This window comes from Stenella coeruleoalba (assembly GCF_951394435.1).
Source record: "Stenella coeruleoalba genome assembly, chromosome: 4".
In the NCBI taxonomy this organism is placed as follows: Eukaryota; Metazoa; Chordata; class Mammalia; order Artiodactyla; family Delphinidae; genus Stenella; species Stenella coeruleoalba.
Genome location: NC_137149.1, coordinates 3,389,734 through 3,408,845, shown reverse-complemented (window position 1 = coordinate 3,408,845; position 19,112 = coordinate 3,389,734). Strand labels below are relative to the sequence as shown.

General features: G+C 59.9%; 1 protein-coding gene across 4 annotated transcripts in view; it reads right to left on the bottom strand.

Annotated features, from left to right (window-relative positions):
- ABLIM2 (actin binding LIM protein family member 2) overlaps nt 1-19,112 on the bottom strand; it is a 151,932-nt gene that overhangs the window by 59,754 nt on the left and 73,066 nt on the right. For all 4 annotated transcript variants that reach the window (XM_079920549.1, XM_079920548.1, XM_079920547.1 and 1 more), the window contains exons 7-9: nt 16,327-16,414; nt 11,813-11,871; nt 2,152-2,229 (exon numbers count right to left, since the gene is read on the bottom strand). In XM_079920549.1, the coding sequence (XP_079776675.1) occupies nt 2,152-2,229; nt 11,813-11,871; nt 16,327-16,414 (225 nt within the window). The remainder of the gene's footprint in view (nt 1-2,151; nt 2,230-11,812; nt 11,872-16,326; nt 16,415-19,112) is intronic.

The window sequence follows — 19,112 nt, the reverse complement described above, 5'->3', positions numbered from 1 at the left end:
GCGACCAGCTGGAATCTACCTCGGCTGAAGGCACAGCCAGCTGGTGGGCAACTTCTTTGCCCACCGTCATCATTGGCAAGTTCGTGCTCCCCAAGGGCGGGAAGGCCATGTGACCCGATCAAGGGGCGTGGACTTGGCTGTGCTGAGAACTGCCAGGTGGAAGAAGGGACCCAGCAGGGCTGGCTTTCAGCACTGAGCAGCGGGGTTCCCTGGGAAGAACCCAAGCTCTGTGGTGGCAGAGACCTGGGTTCAAAGACAGCTCCACTGCTTACCGCTGCATGACCTTTGAAGTAACAGTGATCACAGAGCCCAGGGACTCTGGTCACTGCTCACTGCACCGTTACATGGGCACTACCGTACCTAAGCGTCTTACAAACACCAGTTTGTTCAAAAAATAATAGTTCATGTTTAATGAGCAGTTTACCAGCAGTAGCTGCAGTCTGGGGACACGACCATGCCTGGCCGCATGCCGAGTGCTTCACAAATACGATCTCATTCAGATAACAATAGTCGTTATTACTATTATTCATGATGATGATGGTATTAGGGGCCAAATCGTGCTTCCCCAAATTTCTATGCCGAACCACTAGCCCCCAGCACCACAGAAATGACTACATTTGGTGATATGGGCCTTTAAAGTGGTGATTAAGGTAAAAAGGGGTCATTAGGGTGGGATCTGATCCAGTACGCCTGGTGTCCTTCTGAGAAGAAGAGATTAGGACACAGATGTGCACAGAGGGACGACCACGTGAGGACACAGGGAGAAGACAGCCGTCTACACGTCCAGGAGAGAGGCCTCGGAGGGAACCAACCCTCCAGACACCTCGACTCAAGATTCCCAGACTCCAGGACGGTGAGAAATACATTTCTGCGGTTGAAGCCCCCTGGTCTGCGGGGCTTTACGGCGGCCCCGGCAAACGAGCACAGACGTCATAACAGTAATCCCAGCGAGCGAGCGTTTCCTGTCCTCCCTCTGGGCTCAGGGCTGTGCCCGGGGCCTCCCACTCAGTACCTCAGTGGCCCTGGGCAGCAGGCACTGTGGGTCCCCAGGTACAGGTGAGCTCCCAGAGGCTCAGAGAGGCCAACATCCCGCCCAAGGGCACACAGCTGCCGGGTGACGTCGTGCTGCCTTTCTGAGCCTCTGGGTTTGCATCTGCAAAGGGTCATTCTGCGATTTACTCTCCGGACTAGAACCCTTGTTATTATCACCTATCAGAATTAGGGTCAGGAACGGCCCTAGCCCAACTAGAAGGAGAGTTTGGGGAGTGAAAAGCAGTGTTGAGGAGAGCGAATTCCACCTCCATCGTGTGAGAGAAAAATGAGGCCCTGGCCGATGGCGGGGGGAGGATGAGAGAGGCGACTCGTCCCAAGTCACCGGCTGTCCTTCGGGTGTGCAGCTGGGCCAAGACACCCAGTCCAGGGCTCGCCCCCTTTCCCTCCCCCACCCCGCATAGGCTCTTTCCCAGACAATGGAGTTTGCCACTTAGACAAGTAAACTAGCAAATAATTACAACCATCACCTTCCATGTCTAATCCCACCACCCAGAGGTAACTGTTATTAACTATTCGTTAAAATGTTCCCAATCATTTTTAGACTTGTATGTGCACGCACACACATACACACACAAATACGCATAACACACACGCACGCACACACGTGCACACACACGTGCACACACACATGCACACACACATGCACACACACATATGCGCACACACACATGCACACAAATACATACACACACAAACGCAAACGGGATCCCGTAACATGTATTACCCTTCACATGCTTCTAAAAACACGTTAGGAACTTTCCACAGCAGCAGCCACAGATCTGCACCGTTATCTGTGACACGGGCCCGAGTGTTATTTACACAGGTGAGTCCTGGCTGTGGGGATGCGGAAGTGACTCACCGTCACCCCTGTAGCCACAGCTGTGAGCACACCTCTCTGCGCACCTGTCGCCATCACGGGGCGGCCGTGGTCACACAGCACATCCACACTGGAGGCTCCGACCCAGCCTCACGGTCTGCACCAATCTCCCGCGGCCTCTGGGGGGCGCTGGCCCCAGCCCCCCACTCCGAGGGCACACTCAGCAATGACCCCAGGCCCCGGGGCCCCTCCCCACTCTCCACAGAGAGAATCCAACTTACATAAATCACGCGGCTCGGAGACCCTGAGGTGCTGGAAGCAGGGACGGAAATGATGCTCTCTGAAGAGGTTCTGGTTTCCTAGGAGAGGAGGAGACAGGAGGAGGCTGAAGCAGACCGTCAACGCGAAGAACCTTTCAGAGGCAATTGCACTCCAACAGAAATGCCGGCTCACGAGATACTTTTTATTTGCAGGTTGAAACAATTCTTAAAATAAACATGCAGGCTTGAATGAACGACAGCACAGCTGTAACCAGAAGACACAGCAGGTGACCCTGGCTGCAAGCAGAAGCCACGCTTTCAGCGCCGGCCGAATCGCTCCCGTGATCGCCAAGCTTTCCCGGCGTCAACACTATCTGTTTTCCGGAGGATGAGAGCAAGCGATGCCGTTTCCGCGTTTCTGCGCGCTCCAACGGCAAAGGCGGAACTGTGCTGCTCAGAGACCTTATTCTCCACGTGGATTACGGGGGATGTACTGCAGCTCGTTCCGCCAGCCCCGCCTCTGTTGTCTGACTCGGCGGCCGTCACGTCTGTGGTCTGCTCCTCGCGTGCCCACTGTGGCTTGGAACCATTCCCCCGCCCCTCCTCCCTCGGTTCCAACCATGACTCCTGCACCCCCGAGGTGACATCCCCGAGAAGACTGTCCATCTCCTCCACTCCCCCGCGTCAGGCCCCCCATCAGTGCGAGGACCCTGCCTGTCTCCAGCTCCCACCCCACTCGCTGCACCTGTGCCCATCCCCACCTGTCGGGCGTGACCGGGTAGCTCCTGGACCCTCTCCTGGTCCAGCCCTCACCCCTGCTGGGACCACTCACGTACCTAACACTCCACACCTCCCACTTGCCCCGTCTAAACGGGACCCATCTTCACAAAGCGCCCCCCTCTCCCTACCCACTCACGGCTCCTCTCTTGTTTTCTCAGCAGGCCCCTTCCTCCCACCCCCTGGAATTCTGTCCAGCCCCTCTCAGTGGTCCACACCCGCTGCAGTGGTCCCAGCAGCCTGGGAGGGGCCGCATCATGAACTGAATTGCATCCCTCCAAAACCCATACGTTGAAGTCAACACCCCAGGACCCCAGAATGTGACTGTATTTGGAGGTACAGGGCATTTAAGGATGCAATTAGGTTTAAACGGAGTCTTTAGGACAGGCCTGGATCCAACCTGACTGGTGTCCGTATAAGAACAGGAGACTAGGACACAGACAGGCACAGAGGGATGACATGTGAGGACACAGGGAGAAGACGGCCCTCTACACGCTCAGGAGAGAGGCCTCAGGAGAAACCAACCTGCCCACACCTTGATCTTGGACGTCCAGCCTCCAGGACTGTGAGAAAATCCATTTCTGCTGTTTAAGATCCCCAAGCCTGTGGCATTCTGTATGGCAGCCCCAGGACACTAACACCCATCAAGGACCCCCGCCAAGTGGATGACCCCCAGCTCTGGCTACAGCCAGCACAACACCAGCGAGAACGGGACAACACCAGATGTGAGGCCGACACGGTAGTGGGAGGGACAAACCTGAAAGGCATAGGGGGTGGTGCCTGGGTGAACCTGACTGGGAGCCTGGTTCTGTATCTACAAGGGAAAGAGAAGAGGGAGAGGGCGTGATGCTCCGTGGTCATCTCTGCGCTAGGTCACTCGTCCAGCTGGTCCATCCCCTCTCCTTGCCCCAGTTATCACCCTGGCATCCTCTGGAGACCTGCCCTGCTTCCCCGGGCCCCTCGCAGGCAGGGGCTGGGGTCCCTCAAGGAGCTCAGCTGGACCCCTGAGGCTCGGCCACCCCCAGTAAAACACAACGTCAAGTGCTGTTGCAAAGGAGCTGCACCGTCGGAGCCCAGTGACACTGGGTCTGTTTTATCACCGTCCCTGTGGCCAGGCTGCCTATTTTACTAGGCAAAAATGATGTACGTACACACTTAATACATTTGAAAGAAAACTTTGACTCTCAGCTTCCTTCTCTATGAAGCGGAAAGAGCTGCTTGGAAGGTGCTTTCTGTCTCTGAGGACGTAGGCACAGCCTGCTAGGGGCTTGGCACTGTCAATCGTCCTTACTTTTATTTCACTTCAGTTGATTCCAGCTCACGGCAGGAAGCCCCTTGTCTGCAAAGCCGACAAACACTGGTTGTTTTACAAGAAAAGTGCCCCTAAGCTGAGAGCTGCAGCAGTGGCCCAAGAACTGTCCCCCAGACCAAGAGGGACGCTTCCCGGCACAGGTGGGGCGGCACCGGCTCACTGTCACCACGACCCCGACGGAAGGGGGCTTGGGCTCTGTGAGCGGCAGCGGGCGCCTGGGTTTGCTCTGGCATGTTTCAGGGTTCCGAGCAGGCAGGTGGGTGGCTGCACGGTGCTCTCCTCCCTGTGCCAGGTTCCCAGCCCCGGAGAGGGCCAGGGCGTCCCTGCGTCCCACAGGTCAGGGAGCCCAGACACGACGGGGCCGAGTCCAGGTGATTCTCCCAGAGTCAGGAGACCTGGGCTTTCTCTCACTTTCTCCCTACCCTGACTCCAATTCGTTCACAATCAAACCCAATACCCAGTTGTGTTCTCCAGGGCCTTGTTCACACCAGCAAAGGGCCGGGCAGCTCACCCAGCCCTGTCCCCACCGCTCAGCCTGGTCCCGGGAAGCGTCGTCCTACAACAGTGACGGGGGCACCTGGCTCTCATTAAGGTCCCACACAAGCTGCATGGATACCGCGTGAGGGGTCAGCACCCACTCATCTCCAACTTAAAGCCTAGGGGCTGAGGCTCAGAGAGGGCTAGTGATTTGCCCAAGGTCACACAGCTGGGCAGAGGCAGAGTCCAACACCAAGGCTTGCTCTCCCACCCCGGCGGCCTCTGCGAATTCCACTGAAACGTTCTCACTCATGCTCAGTCACCCCGTCCTTGCGTTTGGGCCTCTGGGACCATCTCAACAAGCCTGTCTTCTCCCTGCTCAGCGGCCTCACAGTTAGCGCAGGGGCTCTTGCTTCCCCCCAGGTGCCCCCGCGGTAAGCAGCCCGGACCTCTGTGCCCCGGGTTTGGGGTGGGGGTGGGGAAGGACATGGGCTCTTGAAACGGTAACTGTGGAGACCCGCAGCCTGGGGGACCAGCCCGGTCAGTCCAGGCTCGCTCTGCGGCCACCCGAGCAGGAGCATGCCCGGCTGTCCCCGGCCACCTTCTTCATGCAAGGAGCTCCTCTCAGCTACTCAGCTGACATGCGGCTGCCCCTGCCATGGCTCTGAAACCCTCATGCAATCCCCAGCAGATCGTGGTTCCTCTGGCTTGGGACCCAGAGCCAGAACAGGGCTGGGCCCTGTGACCCACTCTCCCACACACCTGCCAAGTCTCAGCTCCGGGAAGCTGGCCCCGTCCCTCCCCCCGTCACAGGCAAGCATCCTGCACCCTGGAGCCTGCCCATCTGTCTCCCCTGCCAGAGGACGTGGGCCCTCCTGTAGGGCAGGGACCCGCTGGTCTTATTCACCTCCGTGTTCCCGGTACCCAGCCCAGAAGGGACACAGCAGGTGCTCAGTGGCTGTGTGTTGAATGACCACGTGATCCACGGCCCAACGATGCACTGGGGACGGGCAGTTAGGACCACAGCCTTCCGACGGGCTTTCCATGGGCACGCTCAGCAGACGCACGTCCTTGTCCGGGGGGGCACCCATCCCCCGGGGGAGCACGCAGTCAGGGAGGCCTTCCGGGCAGTGAGGAAGGCCTGCCCTCCCTCTCCTGGCTCGGCCTGGCATGGACTCCGGTGCCGGCCCCTGCTGCTGGACGCAGAGACGGAGCTGGCTCCCGGGGGTCCTGGAGCCCACTGGGCCTGGCGTGAGGGGCACTAGTTAGATGACCGCTGAGCAGCCCTCCAGACGCGTGAGTTAGCTCTCGTCTGGATTTGCCACATAAGAGTGGAGCTGCCTCCACCCACAGGCCGGACTCAGAGGGAGTTAGTGACGCCACCTCTGCTGCCCTGCTCAGGGGCTGATGGCCCCCTGAGCAGACCCCGCTGGGCTGACCCGGAGCTGACCGGGGCTGGCTGGTTCATGCACGCTAGCTACCTTGCAGGCAGCGAACAATACAGAAAAGTACAGCTCTCTCCCGGCCCCCGGGCAGGAAGCAGTCAGCTGGCTGGAGAACTATCTCCAAGGCGACCTGAGTGCCCAGGGAAAATCATCTGTGCCTGCCCCACCCACCCACTGCCCGGCCCGCCCACTGCCCTGCCCACCCGCTGCCCTGTCCACTCACTGCCCCGCCCACCCACTGCCCCACCCACCACTGCCCTGTCCACTTGCTGCCACACCCCCCCACTGCCCGGCCCGCCCACTGCCCTGCCCACCCGCTGCCCTGTCCACTCACTGCCCTGTCCACTCACTGCCCCGCCCACCACTGCCCTGTCCACCCACTGCCCCGCCCACCACTGCCCTGTCCACTTGCTGCCACACCCCCCCACTGCCCGGCCCGCCCACTGCCCTGTCCACTCACTGCCCTGTCCACCTACTGTCCTGCTCACTGCCCTGCCCATCCACTGCACTGCCCACCACTGCCCTGTCCACTTGCTGCCACACCCCCCCACTGCCCGGCCCGCCCACTGCCCTGCCCACCCGCTGCCCTGTCCACTCACTGCCCCGCCCACCACTGCCCTGTCCACTCACTGCCCTGTCCACCCACTGCCCCGTCCACTCACTGCCCCGCCCACCCACTGCCCCGCCCACCACTGCCCTGTCCACTCGCTGCCCTGTCCACCCGCTGCCCTGTCCACACACTGCCACACCCCTCACTGCCCAGCCCATCACTGCCCCACCCACCACTGCCCTGTCCACTCGCTGCCCTGTCCACCCACTGCCCTGTCCACTCGCTGCCCTGTCCACACACTGCCCGGCCCGCCCACTGCCCCACCCACCCGCTGTCCTGTCCACTCACTGCCCTGTCCACCCACTGCCCCGTCCACTCACTGCCACACCCCCTCACTGCCACACCCCTCACTGCCCCACCCACCACTGCCCCGCCCACACACTGCCCTGTCCACACACTGCCCTGTCCACCCACTGCCCCATCCACTCACTGCCACACCCCCTCACTGCCCCGCCCACCCACTGCCCTGCCTACCACTTCCCCATCCACTCACTGCCCTGTCCACCTACTGTCCTGCTCACTGCCCTGCCCATCCACTGCACTGCCCACCACTGCCCTGTCCACTCATTGTCCCACCCACCCACTGCCCCGCCCACCACTGCCCTGTCCACTTGCTGCCACACCCCCCCACTGCCCGGCCCGCCCACTGCCCTGTCCACTCACTGCCCTGTCCACCTACTGTCCTGCTCACTGCCCTGCCCATCCACTGCACTGCCCACCACTGCCCTGTCCACTTGCTGCCACAACCCCCACTGCCCGGCCCGCCCACTGCCCTGCCCACCCGCTGCCCTGTCCACTCACTGCCCTGTCCACTCACTGCCCCGCCCACCACTGCCCTGTCCACCCACTGCCCCGCCCACCACTGCCCTGTCCACTCACTGCCCTGTCCACCCACTGCCCCGCCCACTCACTGCCCCGCCCACCCACTGCCCCGCCCACCACTGCCCTGTCCACTCGCTGCCCTGTCCACCCGCTGCCCTGTCCACACACTGCCACACCCCTCACTGCCCAGCCCATCACTGCCCCACCCACCACTGCCCTGTCCACTCGCTGCCCTGTCCACCCACTGCCCTGTCCACTCGCTGCCCTGTCCACACACTGCCCGGCCCGCCCACTGCCCCACCCACCCGCTGTCCTGTCCACTCACTGCCCTGTCCACCCACTGCCCCGTCCACTCACTGCCACACCCCCTCACTGCCACACCCCTCACTGCCCCGCCCACCACTGCCCCGCCCACACACTGCCCTGTCCACACACTGCCCTGTCCACCCACTGCCCCATCCACTCACTGCCACACCCCCTCACTGCCCCGCCCACCCACTGCCCTGCCTACCACTTCCCCATCCACTCACTGCCCTGTCCACCTACTGTCCTGCTCACTGCCCTGCCCATCCACTGCACTGCCCACCACTGCCCTGTCCACTCATTGTCCCACCCACCCGCTGCCCCGCCCACCACTGCCCTGTCCACTCACTGCCACACTCCCTCACTGCCCCGCCCACCACTGCCCTGTCCACTCACTGCCCTGTCCACCCACTGATGTGCCCACTCACTGCCCGGCCCACCAGGCCCAGAGTTTATTCTCATTTCCTGGGCGAGACAGAAGAGGCCCTGAGGGGCGGAGGTGGGGCTGGGACCCGGGGAGGGTGAAACAAGGGACAAGCAGGGCATGACTGGGGCCTGGATGCTGTCCCAGGACACGGAAGGGCAACTGTTGTCAGGCTGCTGGCCTCTGCCCCAAATGTTCCCAAAGCATCTGTGGAAACAAGCCCAGGAAGCCAAGTCCAGGGCAATGACCAGCCCCCGGGGCAACAAGCCTTCCCTTCCTCCCTGTCCTGCCAGCCTGCAGCATTCAGAGAGCCTCGCTTCCGCGGGGCCAGTGGCCTCCAGGCTGGGAGCAGAGGCGGCTGCTGCCACCAGGCCTGGCAGCAGCCTGAGGCCAGCTCAGCAGTGGGTCCAGAGTCCAGGGGCTGGTGCTGGGCACGCTGACCTGGCCGGGGGAGGCTCTGGGGGCACAGAGGGCCCGGGGCACGTGGTCCTCCTCCGCGGAGCCCTCCCACCCCGGCTCAAGGCCACCTTTCCCCAGGTCGCCGTGACACACCAGGGGTAGCAGGACGGTCCCCACGGCCCTCGGACGTAACGTGCCCCTAAGTCCCCCTGCTCCCGCCTCCAGCAGGAACAGCAGGGCTTGGATTTAGTCACCTCGGTGCCGCAGGCCGAGAGCCACGAACGCATCACGAAGGGGCAGATGCCCCAGAAGCAGCGGCTTCCAGACCCCCTGACATCAACTGCCAAAGAAAATGGGACGATTGCCCTCTGCAGTTCTCTCAGAACGGGCTTGGCAAGTGTGCTGAACTGGGCTGGGTCCCACCCAGCCCGAGGGCCCGGTACGAGGAGGGTCCCCTCCACCAGCCCATGCCCCCATCACGTCTCATGGGCCAAAGTTCACGAGGTGGGTCTCCATCCAGCCCACCAGGAATTCCCAAGCCCTGAGCCCCCGCGGCGTCTGCTAGGTCTGGAGACAAGTTTCTGCTCTGGCTCTGCTCACTCCCCACAGCCAGGGGTGGGGGGACTCTGCAGCCCTGACCCCTCGCTCCCGCAGTGCAAGGTATCAGTGAAGGACTCAAGGAACAGAACCAGCGTCAACAGTAAAGAGCAAAGTACGCCCAACAGCAGAGCTCTGCCCCTTTCCTCCTGGAGCAGAATTCCTCTGGGCGACGGTCCCTCCTGCCAAACGCAGCTGCCGCAGAGGCGCAGGAAGCCACCGAGACCCCCGGATCGGCCGGCCTCCCATGTGCTTCCCGGGGGACCTGCCTGACTGTCCAGCCTCTGCTCCTCTCAGCCCCTCCCCGCCTCCACCCAGGGACCCCGGTCACCTCGGCCTCTTGACCCAGAGCTGCCACCAGCAGAGCGAGCCCCTCACCCCCGAAAGGCATTCTGGGTATCCCACGGGCTTGGGTCCGAGAAGGCTGGGTCTGAACTCTGCAGTGATCCCAGCATCACTCTGCACACCACACACGGGCACGCTAGCGACCCCGTGCGTCCCCCCGCCCCCTGCAGCAGTTTCCCTGTCCATCTCCCAGACACGGATGCAGACCCGTGCTATGCGGCATCTGAGTAGCCAGGGTCTTCAAGGGCCCACTGCCACCCGGCTCATCCGTAGCCTGTCTGGTGGCTTTAAAAGGGTTGGCATGCCCGGGACACCACGCGTAGGGGACAGAGTGGAAAGCCAGGGGTTGCTGGCGTCCTGAGGCCGGGCCCGGGGTCCCGTGGGTCACACACCACTCGCCGCCCGCGGACCATCTACGCTATCCCGGGGCCCTGCGGGGCGTGGCTCCCAGTGGGGGTCCTGCAGGGGTGGGGGGCCCCCTGGCACAGGGCCTGGTAGTGCCTGACAGAGCAAAGCTGGCTGACACGCCTCCCCTCGAGGGCCTGCGGTCCCCTGGGCTGCAGTTCATTGTATTCACTTCCTTCCTTCAACCCGCAAACGCTTGAGTGTGTCACCTGCCAGGACTTGTGTGGGAGCCGGGAATTCAGGACGGAGAGACTGGAGCCTTTCCTCCAGGCTTTTAGGGAAGAGGGAGCTGCCTGCGGGGTGTGAGTTGAGGACGCGGGGCAGGAGTAGGAGTTGGCAAGGTCTTCAGGGGCTGACATTCTGGGTGAATCTTAAAACCCAAAGGAGGAGTTTGCCAGGATGCGTGATGCAAGGGCACGAGAGGGCATCTCTGGCAGAAGGAACGCGTTTGCGAAGGCGCAGGGGAGAAAGGGAGCGGTGAGGATGGAGGCGTGGCAGCCCAGGGGCAGCGGGACCCCTCCCCTGCTCACCCCACCGCCACCCAAGCCAAAGGGAGCTTGCCCTGTTCCTGCCCCAGGGCCTTTGCACGAACCCCCACCCTGCCTGGAACCGCACTCCCTCTCCCTCTCTTCAGGCCTGGCACCGTCTCATCTTCTGGCTCAGCTCCTGCTCATTTCCTCTGGAGGACCGCCTGCACCCCCACCCCCCCCAACCATCCCAGGTGAGGTCGGTCCTTCCCCCGCTCTCCTGCCCCGCCAACCACTGCTGCATTATCTTCTTGCTGAGGCGTTGATTTCTGCCTCTCTCTGGGACGCCAGCCCCGGAAGGGTCAGGGGCATGCCGGCCTCCTTTCTCACCCTGTACCTGCAGCCTGGCGCCCAGCACAGGGCCTCTGAGGGGCAAGGAATTTGGCCTGGCCTAGAGGGTGGTCTAGCCTGGCCCAGAGGGAGGTCTTGCTCTAGTTTCTGGAAGGTGATCGTACCCGATAGGATGTCTCTGTTTAGGAAGGGGGCTAACTGCACCCAAAATTCTTAGAGTGGGGCTGGCCACGCCAGAAAGACCAACCCTATGATTCTGGTGGTCTTGGGTCATGTCACCTGGAGAGTGAAATCAACCACATGGCAACCAATCAATCAACCAACCAACCGATCAGTCATTTAATGGAGCACCGATAAGGTCTCTGGCCCCGGAGCTTCCCTGGTTGGCAACACTCCGTGTGCGCTGTCACCCGTCACTGGGAGGGGCCGAGTCTGGCCTCCACGGGGAGAAGACAATGGTACCGTGTGTCCGGACCCCTCCTGGACCCCGCCCCATGCTGGGCTGATTTCACTCTGTATCTCCCCCTGCCCCCTGCCGGGATAAACCATAACGGGGCTGTAACAGTTCCGTGAGTGCTTCAGACACATTAATGAACCTGCGGGCAGCTGTGAGGACCCCTCGAACTAGCCGCTGGCGTCAGAAGTATGGACGGTCTTGGGACTGTTTGGAGACCCGCGAACTTTGCAGTTGTCCCAAAACTTCCACAGCCATCAGCGTCCACTGAACAAAGGAAGAGGTCGGCAGGGCCAGTGCGGGAAGGGCCCTGGTCCCACCCAGCAGCTGATCTACCTGCTTACACCTCAACATCGCCAGGCCTCGGGCCACCTGCCCCAGAGCCTGGTGGGACTGGCCGGCAAGGCTGCAGACCCAGCCAGCGTCCTCTTAACCGTGCGATGATAGCGCAGAAGCGGGGGGAAAGGCGTTGGAAGAGACTGAATTCCACCAACCTTGCTTTTGTCTTCAGCTCTGGCCGCCTGTCGACACGCCGGGTGCCAGATGGAGGAGCCTGTGGACAGATTCCCAAGAGGGAAGTGTTAGTGTTATTTCCGGAGATGCAGGGGCCGTGCGGAGTGTCAGGAGGAGGGAGCTGGCGTCCACACTCGGACCCTCACTCCCCTTGGTCTGTGCCGGAGTCACAGGTCAGGGCTGGGCCTGGGGCCGATCACGGGGGCTCACAGCCCCACCGGGAAGGGGAGGACGTGAAACAGACAGGAAACGCCCCACCACGAGCTGATGCTCCCATGGGGTCCCTCGGAACCCCGGGCACCCAGACGAGGCTTCTCCGAGGAGGGGGTCTGCGGGTGGCTTCTATTCAGAGGCAGGGGAGACAAGAGGGGCTGCCGTGCGACCTGCACCAGCTCCTCTCTGTGCGGGTGGGCAGTGGCCAGGCCCAGCCATGGGTGCAGTGGGGGGCCGGAGCCCGGTGGGACCTGCCTGGGGAACGAGGGCTTGGAGCAGGGCTCTCCTCGGGGACCCTCAGGTGGGAACCTTAGGTGTGGGGTGAAGATGAGGGCTGCAGGCTGGGGGCCCGACCCCGCGCTCACTCGCGGGGTGTCTGAGCTGTCTCGCTCATGCCGGCCCCGCCCACCTTCCACAGCTGCAGGCACCACCCTCAAGGTAACAGGTCACCAAGCGTCCCAAGGACCCCAAGGGCCCTGCTCTTTTCTAATTCAAACTCGACCTCCCCGAGTCTCAGAGTTTTCCCACCTGCACACAGGGCCGACAATAACCCTACCTGTTCAGGCCTTTAGCAGAATTTAATATAACTAAACAGGGGTAATAACTTCAGGGCCCAGAGCGCTTGCTTCCCCCCTCGGGCCTCCCTGAACCTCAGCCCGGCCCCCTTTCTCCCTCCGTACATCCGTACTCCACTCACGCACCCTCTGCGGGTGGCCACGGCTGCCGTGTCCGCGTTTACATCCACCGCTGCCAGGACAGCCCATGTGCCGCGTGGAGGTGGGAGCCTTGTCCATCCCATTCTCACATCCCCCGAACAAGCCACACAGAGTGGACGTAGTAGGGGCCCGGCACACAGCAGGGGCTTCAACGTGTGGTGGCAGGAAGGAGCTGCACCCATTTCCGCCTGCAAAGCCTCCGGGTCACGTGAGTTAACGCCAGGGAAGGGAACTTATTTCTGCTCCTCCCTGGGAAAATATCTGCTCCAACCCGGAGCTCCCAGGGAGACCGGGCCTTGGTTGGTTTGTGCGTAAGCTTTTCTTTTTTTAAAACATTGTTTATGATTACAGAGGTCATCGCTGTTTTTTTGATTAAAATTTAAACAAGTCTAAAAAAGAGTATATAGGAAAATTAAAATCATCTGTAACCTCCCACCCACTTTGGGTCGGGCTGTCTTGCAGCGTACACATACAGATTAAATACACCGTAGGTACACAGTTTTGTATCCTGCGATTTTTGCTTATAAATGTCTTAGTATTTCTCCATGTAATTGAATATCAAAACTGTAACTTTAAGGGCTGCATAATATTGCATCGTACGGATTGATGAGAATGTCTCTATCTGCTCCTTGCCTGTTAGTTCCAAAGTTTTATTTCTAAATAAAGTTGCAGGGAGGGACTTCCCTGGTGGTGCAGTGGTTAAGAATCTGCCTGCCAATGCAGGGGACACGGGTTCGAGCCCTGGTCCGGGAACATCCCACATGCTGCAGAGTGACTAAGCCCGTGCTCCACAACTACTGAGCCTGCGTTCTAGAGCCCGCGGGCCACAACTACTGAGCCCACGTGCCACAACTACTGAAGCCCGCGTGCCTAGAGCCTGTGCTCTACAACAAGAGAAGCCACCGCGATGAGAAGCCAGCGCACTGCAACTGCAACGAAGAGTAGACCCCACTCGCCGCAACTAGAGAAAGCCCGCGTGTAGCAACGAAGACCCTACGCAGCCAAATAAATAAGTAAATTTATATTTAAAAAAAAGTTGCGGGGAGTCCATTGTACACGAGTTCCACCTCATCTCTCTGATTTACTTGAGGGCTTCCTAAAAGTGGGGTCTTGGCTCAGAGGGTGTGGGCATTTTTTTTTTTTTTTTTTTTTTTTTGCAGTACGCGGGCCTCTCACCGCTGCGGCCTCTCCCGTTGCGGAGGACAGGCTCCGGACGCGCAGGCTCAGCGGCCATGGCTCACGGGCCCAGCCGCTCCGCGGCACGTGGGATCCTCCCAGACCGGGGCACGAACCCACGTCCCCTGCATCGGCAGGCGGACTCTCACCCACTGCGCCACCAGGGAAGCCCGGGTGTGGGCATTTTGAAGGCTCTTGGGGCATCTTGGCAATTCCCCAGTTTTCGCCCACGAGCCAGGTAAGACGCCCGTTTCCTCCAATCCCCATAGCATGGGGGTGTGTCTTTCCTTTTAACCCTCGTCAACCCAGTGGGAAAAATAACATTAACGCGTTATTTTAATCTGGGTCTCCCTGATAATTAGCGAGAGTCAGACTCCCCCCCGCCTATGTTCACTGAGTCTGCAGACAGGAAGGTGCGTCCAGGGCTGGGTGGCAGTGCTGGTATTTGGCAGGGGGGCACCTCATCTCCCTCGGAGGCCAAAGGGCTCTCCGGGACCTCTGCTCCTTGCAGCTTTTGCTGCATGGGATTCAGCCGTCAAATACGCCCTCCTGGAGCCCCAGCATCCAGCTGGACCAGGCAGAGGGTCTCGGGGTGTCCGTGCAGGGCAGGGCCAGAGCCCCAAAGGGGCCCCTCTCCATGGGACTCTGGTGCTCCGTGGAGTGGGGCATGAAAATCACCGACCGGGTCTGAACCCTTCCGGCACAGACTGGGAAAGAGGCTGGGAGGCGACGGGATGGGCTGCGACATCCCACAGAAAGTCAGGGCAGGTCCCGCATCAGGAACAGGGAGCCCAGAGCCATGAAGAGCATCTTTGTTCTGAGACTGGGTCCCCTTGATGGCCAGCTCGCGTCCCCAAGCTGCCGGCTCGATGCCACTGTGCCAGGCGTCAGTACGTCCTGAAGGTGCCACTTACAGTGGGCGCGGGCGCCTCGGGCAGGGTGACCCCTCCCCACCCAGACATACGTAAAGGACCCCTTTCATAAGCTCTCAAGACTGAAGAACAAGAGGGGACGCTGGGGACCAGGCAGTCCTGGCTGACGTCACCCCACGAGGTTCAGTCTCAGAAAGGGAGGCCTGTGTGACACACGGCCCCAGAAGGACGCCGGGTGAGGTCATCCAGTGGTCCGTCTGGCCCTACTCAGCTTGCCTCCGGGGTCACGGAGACACTGACGTCCTTGAGAAGACAATGTGACTACAGAGACAGGGGGTCTCAGCATCTAACCCAACCCACCCAGGCCCCTCGGGGAAGGCCTTCAACCTGCGAGCCCAGTGTCAGCGAGGGCACTGGGGAGCCTCAGCCCCACCACTGACTTTGCATCTAGGCCGCTGGCCTGTCTTCAGCAGGAATCCTTCTCGGCCTTTCCTCTTGGTAATTTTCCATCCACCCGTCTCCCCCTAATCCCCACTCCCTCCTTGGCTATAAATCCCCCGTCCTTATGAATTCGGAGTTGGCCTGACTCGCCTCCCACCTTCTGCCATGTCCTGAATATACCGTCTTCCTACTGTTTTGACAAGTGTCCAAATAATCTTTCTTTATCAAGGCTTGGGAATGAATAAGCCACAGGGATGGGGTGGGTCTTCAAGGTGATAAAACTAAGTGTAGCTCGAAGGAGAACTCCTAGCACCCCGGTGAACAAACACGTAAAGCAATAGCTGGGAGCTGGGTGCTCCGGTCTGAGTGTTGGTGCAATTTTTTGAACAAAAGTGGCAACGAGCTGAACAGGGTCACTGCAGAAGGGAGGGGGCAACTGGCTGTCACCTGCTGCTTCTCCAGGTCTGGTGGCCACAGGATGCCTCGCCTTTATTCTGTTGTTATTTTAATGGTGAATGGGTTGGGGATTTCCCATGAAATGCCACGAAATGGGTTAGAAGGTTGGCTATGTTTTTCTCCAGAACTCTCTTTACCGACACTTTGGCGACTCCCTTGACCAGGAGAAAAGCCTCAGGAGCGGCCCGTGGTCTCCACGCTCCCCCATCAATCAAGGGAGGGTAGTGCAGGGGAAAGCCCTGAGCTGAGGGGCTTTCAGGACAGGCTTGAAGCGACCACAGACCACATCCATTCCCGTTTGGCTGCTGGGACCCAAATTTCCAACACTCCTGCATCTTGCTCCTGAATTTGGCCTTTCTCTTATCGCGTCCATCTCAGGTTCACGGACATCACGTGGATGGACGATGCAAAACCGGGCAGGCTGTCACTCTGCCGACTCTGGCGGCTGCTCCGTGGGGAGAGCCTGCTGGGCCCTGGACCCCCATCCCTGCTGGGGGGCGGCGTTCCCTAACGAGCGGGAAAGCTCGCTGACACGCCAGGGCACACCCGGCACAGGGCGTTGGGCCCGGGAGCCGCCTGTTTGGTGCCCTCGGGTCCCGAGCGGCACGCTCTCCTTCTTACCTTGCAGATACATCTCCTCGCCTTCCGCGAACATCCGGCCGCACCCGACACATAGCGCACACAGAGGGTGGAAGTGCTTCTCCCCCGCCTGGAAAAAGCACAAAGCACAGGCGTTTCTGCTCAGGGCACGGCGTGTCCTCACGCAGGTGCTCAGGTGAGGCAGGAAGGCGGGCTGTGTGGTGGAGAGCCCACACTCAGGGGGATGGGATGGGACCGGTGGTGCCCCAGGCCGTCCAGGGTGTGTGAATGTGGCCTCTGCCCGCTGGGGCCACGCCTGGGAGCAGAGACCGGCCTCCGGGAGAGCAGCTGTGTCGCCAGCTCCTCCCAGCTCAGCGGTGGATGGGTCTGCCCCACCCACGAGGCAGAGGCGGGCCAGGTCCCATGCACCTCTGTATCTTGGTGGGGCGGGGAGGGAGGACCTAACATTATTTCCCCAGATGGAGGGACAAGACAGGTGGGGTGAAAGTGATAGATCATTTTCTTTTTGTCTCTCTGTATCGCTCAGTTTTCTCAAGGAGTGTTTTGCAGTTTTTATCATTCTTGAAACCCATTCAAATCGATTAAAATATTAATACCGAAATCACCAAAACAAAGGACATTGGCAAGTTGGCTTATTCCTACACGGGGTCTTCAGCGTGACTGTACGCTGCCCTTCACCTGGGCTGGGTGCGGCTGCAGCCTGCTGCTGGATGTGGATGTCACCCCCTCACTCTTTCCTGAGATGCGAAGGTTAATCACCGCTCCCTGAAACTGAATTAGTAATACTCTCCTGAATCAGTAACGGGGTGCAAATTCATTACAAGCACCTCACTTTCCTTCCCCTTCCCCACCGGTGCCTTCCGTGCAAACCAGGCCCGAGGGGACCCCTGAGTATCAGGGAGGAAGAATCCGGAACAGACTCCCTTCCTGCGTGTGGGACCGGAGGTGTCAGTCTGCGTGGCCCACACGTGTCTCCAGGCAAAGGGATGCTTGGGGAAGCGTGAGAATGCCGAGTGCTCAGTCCTGCCGGCTCTGCGGCCTCCAGGCCTTTGCACCTGCAGCCCCTTCCACCAGGACTGCCCTCCCCACTCTCGCACCCGGGACCACCTGGAATGTTCCCGATCTCATCTCCAACGCCACCTCCTCTTGGAAGCTTCCCCTGATTGCTTCCCTGCTCTGGGCCCCCACAGCCCCATTTTCACAGGGCTTGACAATTATTTCGGGTGAGTCTTCCCCGCTAGACAGTGAGCCTCCGAGGGCAGGGCCTGGCACGGGGCCATCGCAGGAACCCCTAGTCTCAGGAATCTATCTGGGGAGCAGGTCACATTGCAGCACTGGGCCCAGGCAGAGTGAGGGTGAAGCTGCCACTTCAGCCTTAAAATGCCGAGCGGTCAGAGCAGCTCCGTCCTTGAGGTACAAACAGGGGATTGGAACAGCGCTGTAGCTTTAACAGAAACCACCTGCTGTCAGGTCCCAGGTGTCAACTGAGGACTCATGTGCTTTAAACATTGTGACCTCTGACCTGTCCTCACGCCTTCCTCAGGCAGGCACCCCCTTCACTCTGGGTCGGGGGGACAACCCACCCTCATGACATCAAACAGCAGGAGTTCTGTGACAGCCACTTGGGGGAGAAAGCACACACTGTTGTCTACACGGCACGTCTACACGTGAGTCAGGTGGAGAGAGAAAGCCGTGGGGAGAGTCTGTAAGAGGACAGGCTTGAAACCCCAGCCCGACCAATGAGAATTAAGGCTGAGCAGAGAAACAGCCCTGCGGCCACCGCCAGGGCCCGGCCCAGCGTCCACACTCTTCCCTCTGGAAAGCACCCCCCAACCCAGCAGCCGGCAGACGCCCCAGCAGCGACGGGGACACCGCTTATTTCTACAGGGAGAGGCAAGAAGCCGCTTCACACACTGACTGGTCTTCATCCTGTGACAGCCTGTGAGGTTCATGACTACCTTTGTTTCCACCAGGGCACAGAGAGGTGGAGGAAGCTGAGCAAGGTCACACAGCAGGAGGGGGTGGAGCCAGGCTTGGTGCCCAGAAGTCTGCCCTTTGTGGCCTCTGTCCCCAGCCGGGAAGGGTCCCTGACTCTGTGGTGTGCACCCCATGCCCACGCACCCCCAAACCCCACACCCTGAGCAATCAACTTGGAGGCCTAGAACAGACTCAAGGCCGAGGAAGGAAACCAGACACCGCGGAGCCGATTCCATTTTTACAAAGTTCAAAACGAGGCAAATGAATCTATACAGTCAGAGTCAGGGTGGTGGCTGCCTTGGGGGCCCCAGGGGGCTGTTTGGGGTGCAGGGCATGTGTTTTCTTGGTCTGGGTGCTGGTGGCTTGGGTGTGTCCAGTGTGTGAGATTCATGGACTCCTCTGTGTGTTACATGCCAGTAAGAGAGTTTTCCCACAGAAGTATAAAACCACAGAAGAAAACACAGGGGTATATTTTGCTGACCCCAGATTTGTCCGTGGATTTTCGGATATGACACGGAAAGCGTGAGCCGCAACAACACAATAGATAAGTTGGACTTCATAAAAATTAACAACTTTTGTGCATCAAAGGACGTTATCAAGAAAGTGAAAAGACAAACTATAGAATGGGAGACAATATTTGCAAATCACAGATCTGATAAGGGTTTAGGATCAGAATATATAAAGAGCTCTTACAGCTCAACAACAAAAAGACAAACAGTCCAGTTAAAAGATAGGCAAACGGCTTGGATGGACATTTTTTCCCCAAAGAAGATACAGGAACGGCCAAGAAGCAAATCAGAGATGCTCAGCATGACTGTCATTCAGGAAAG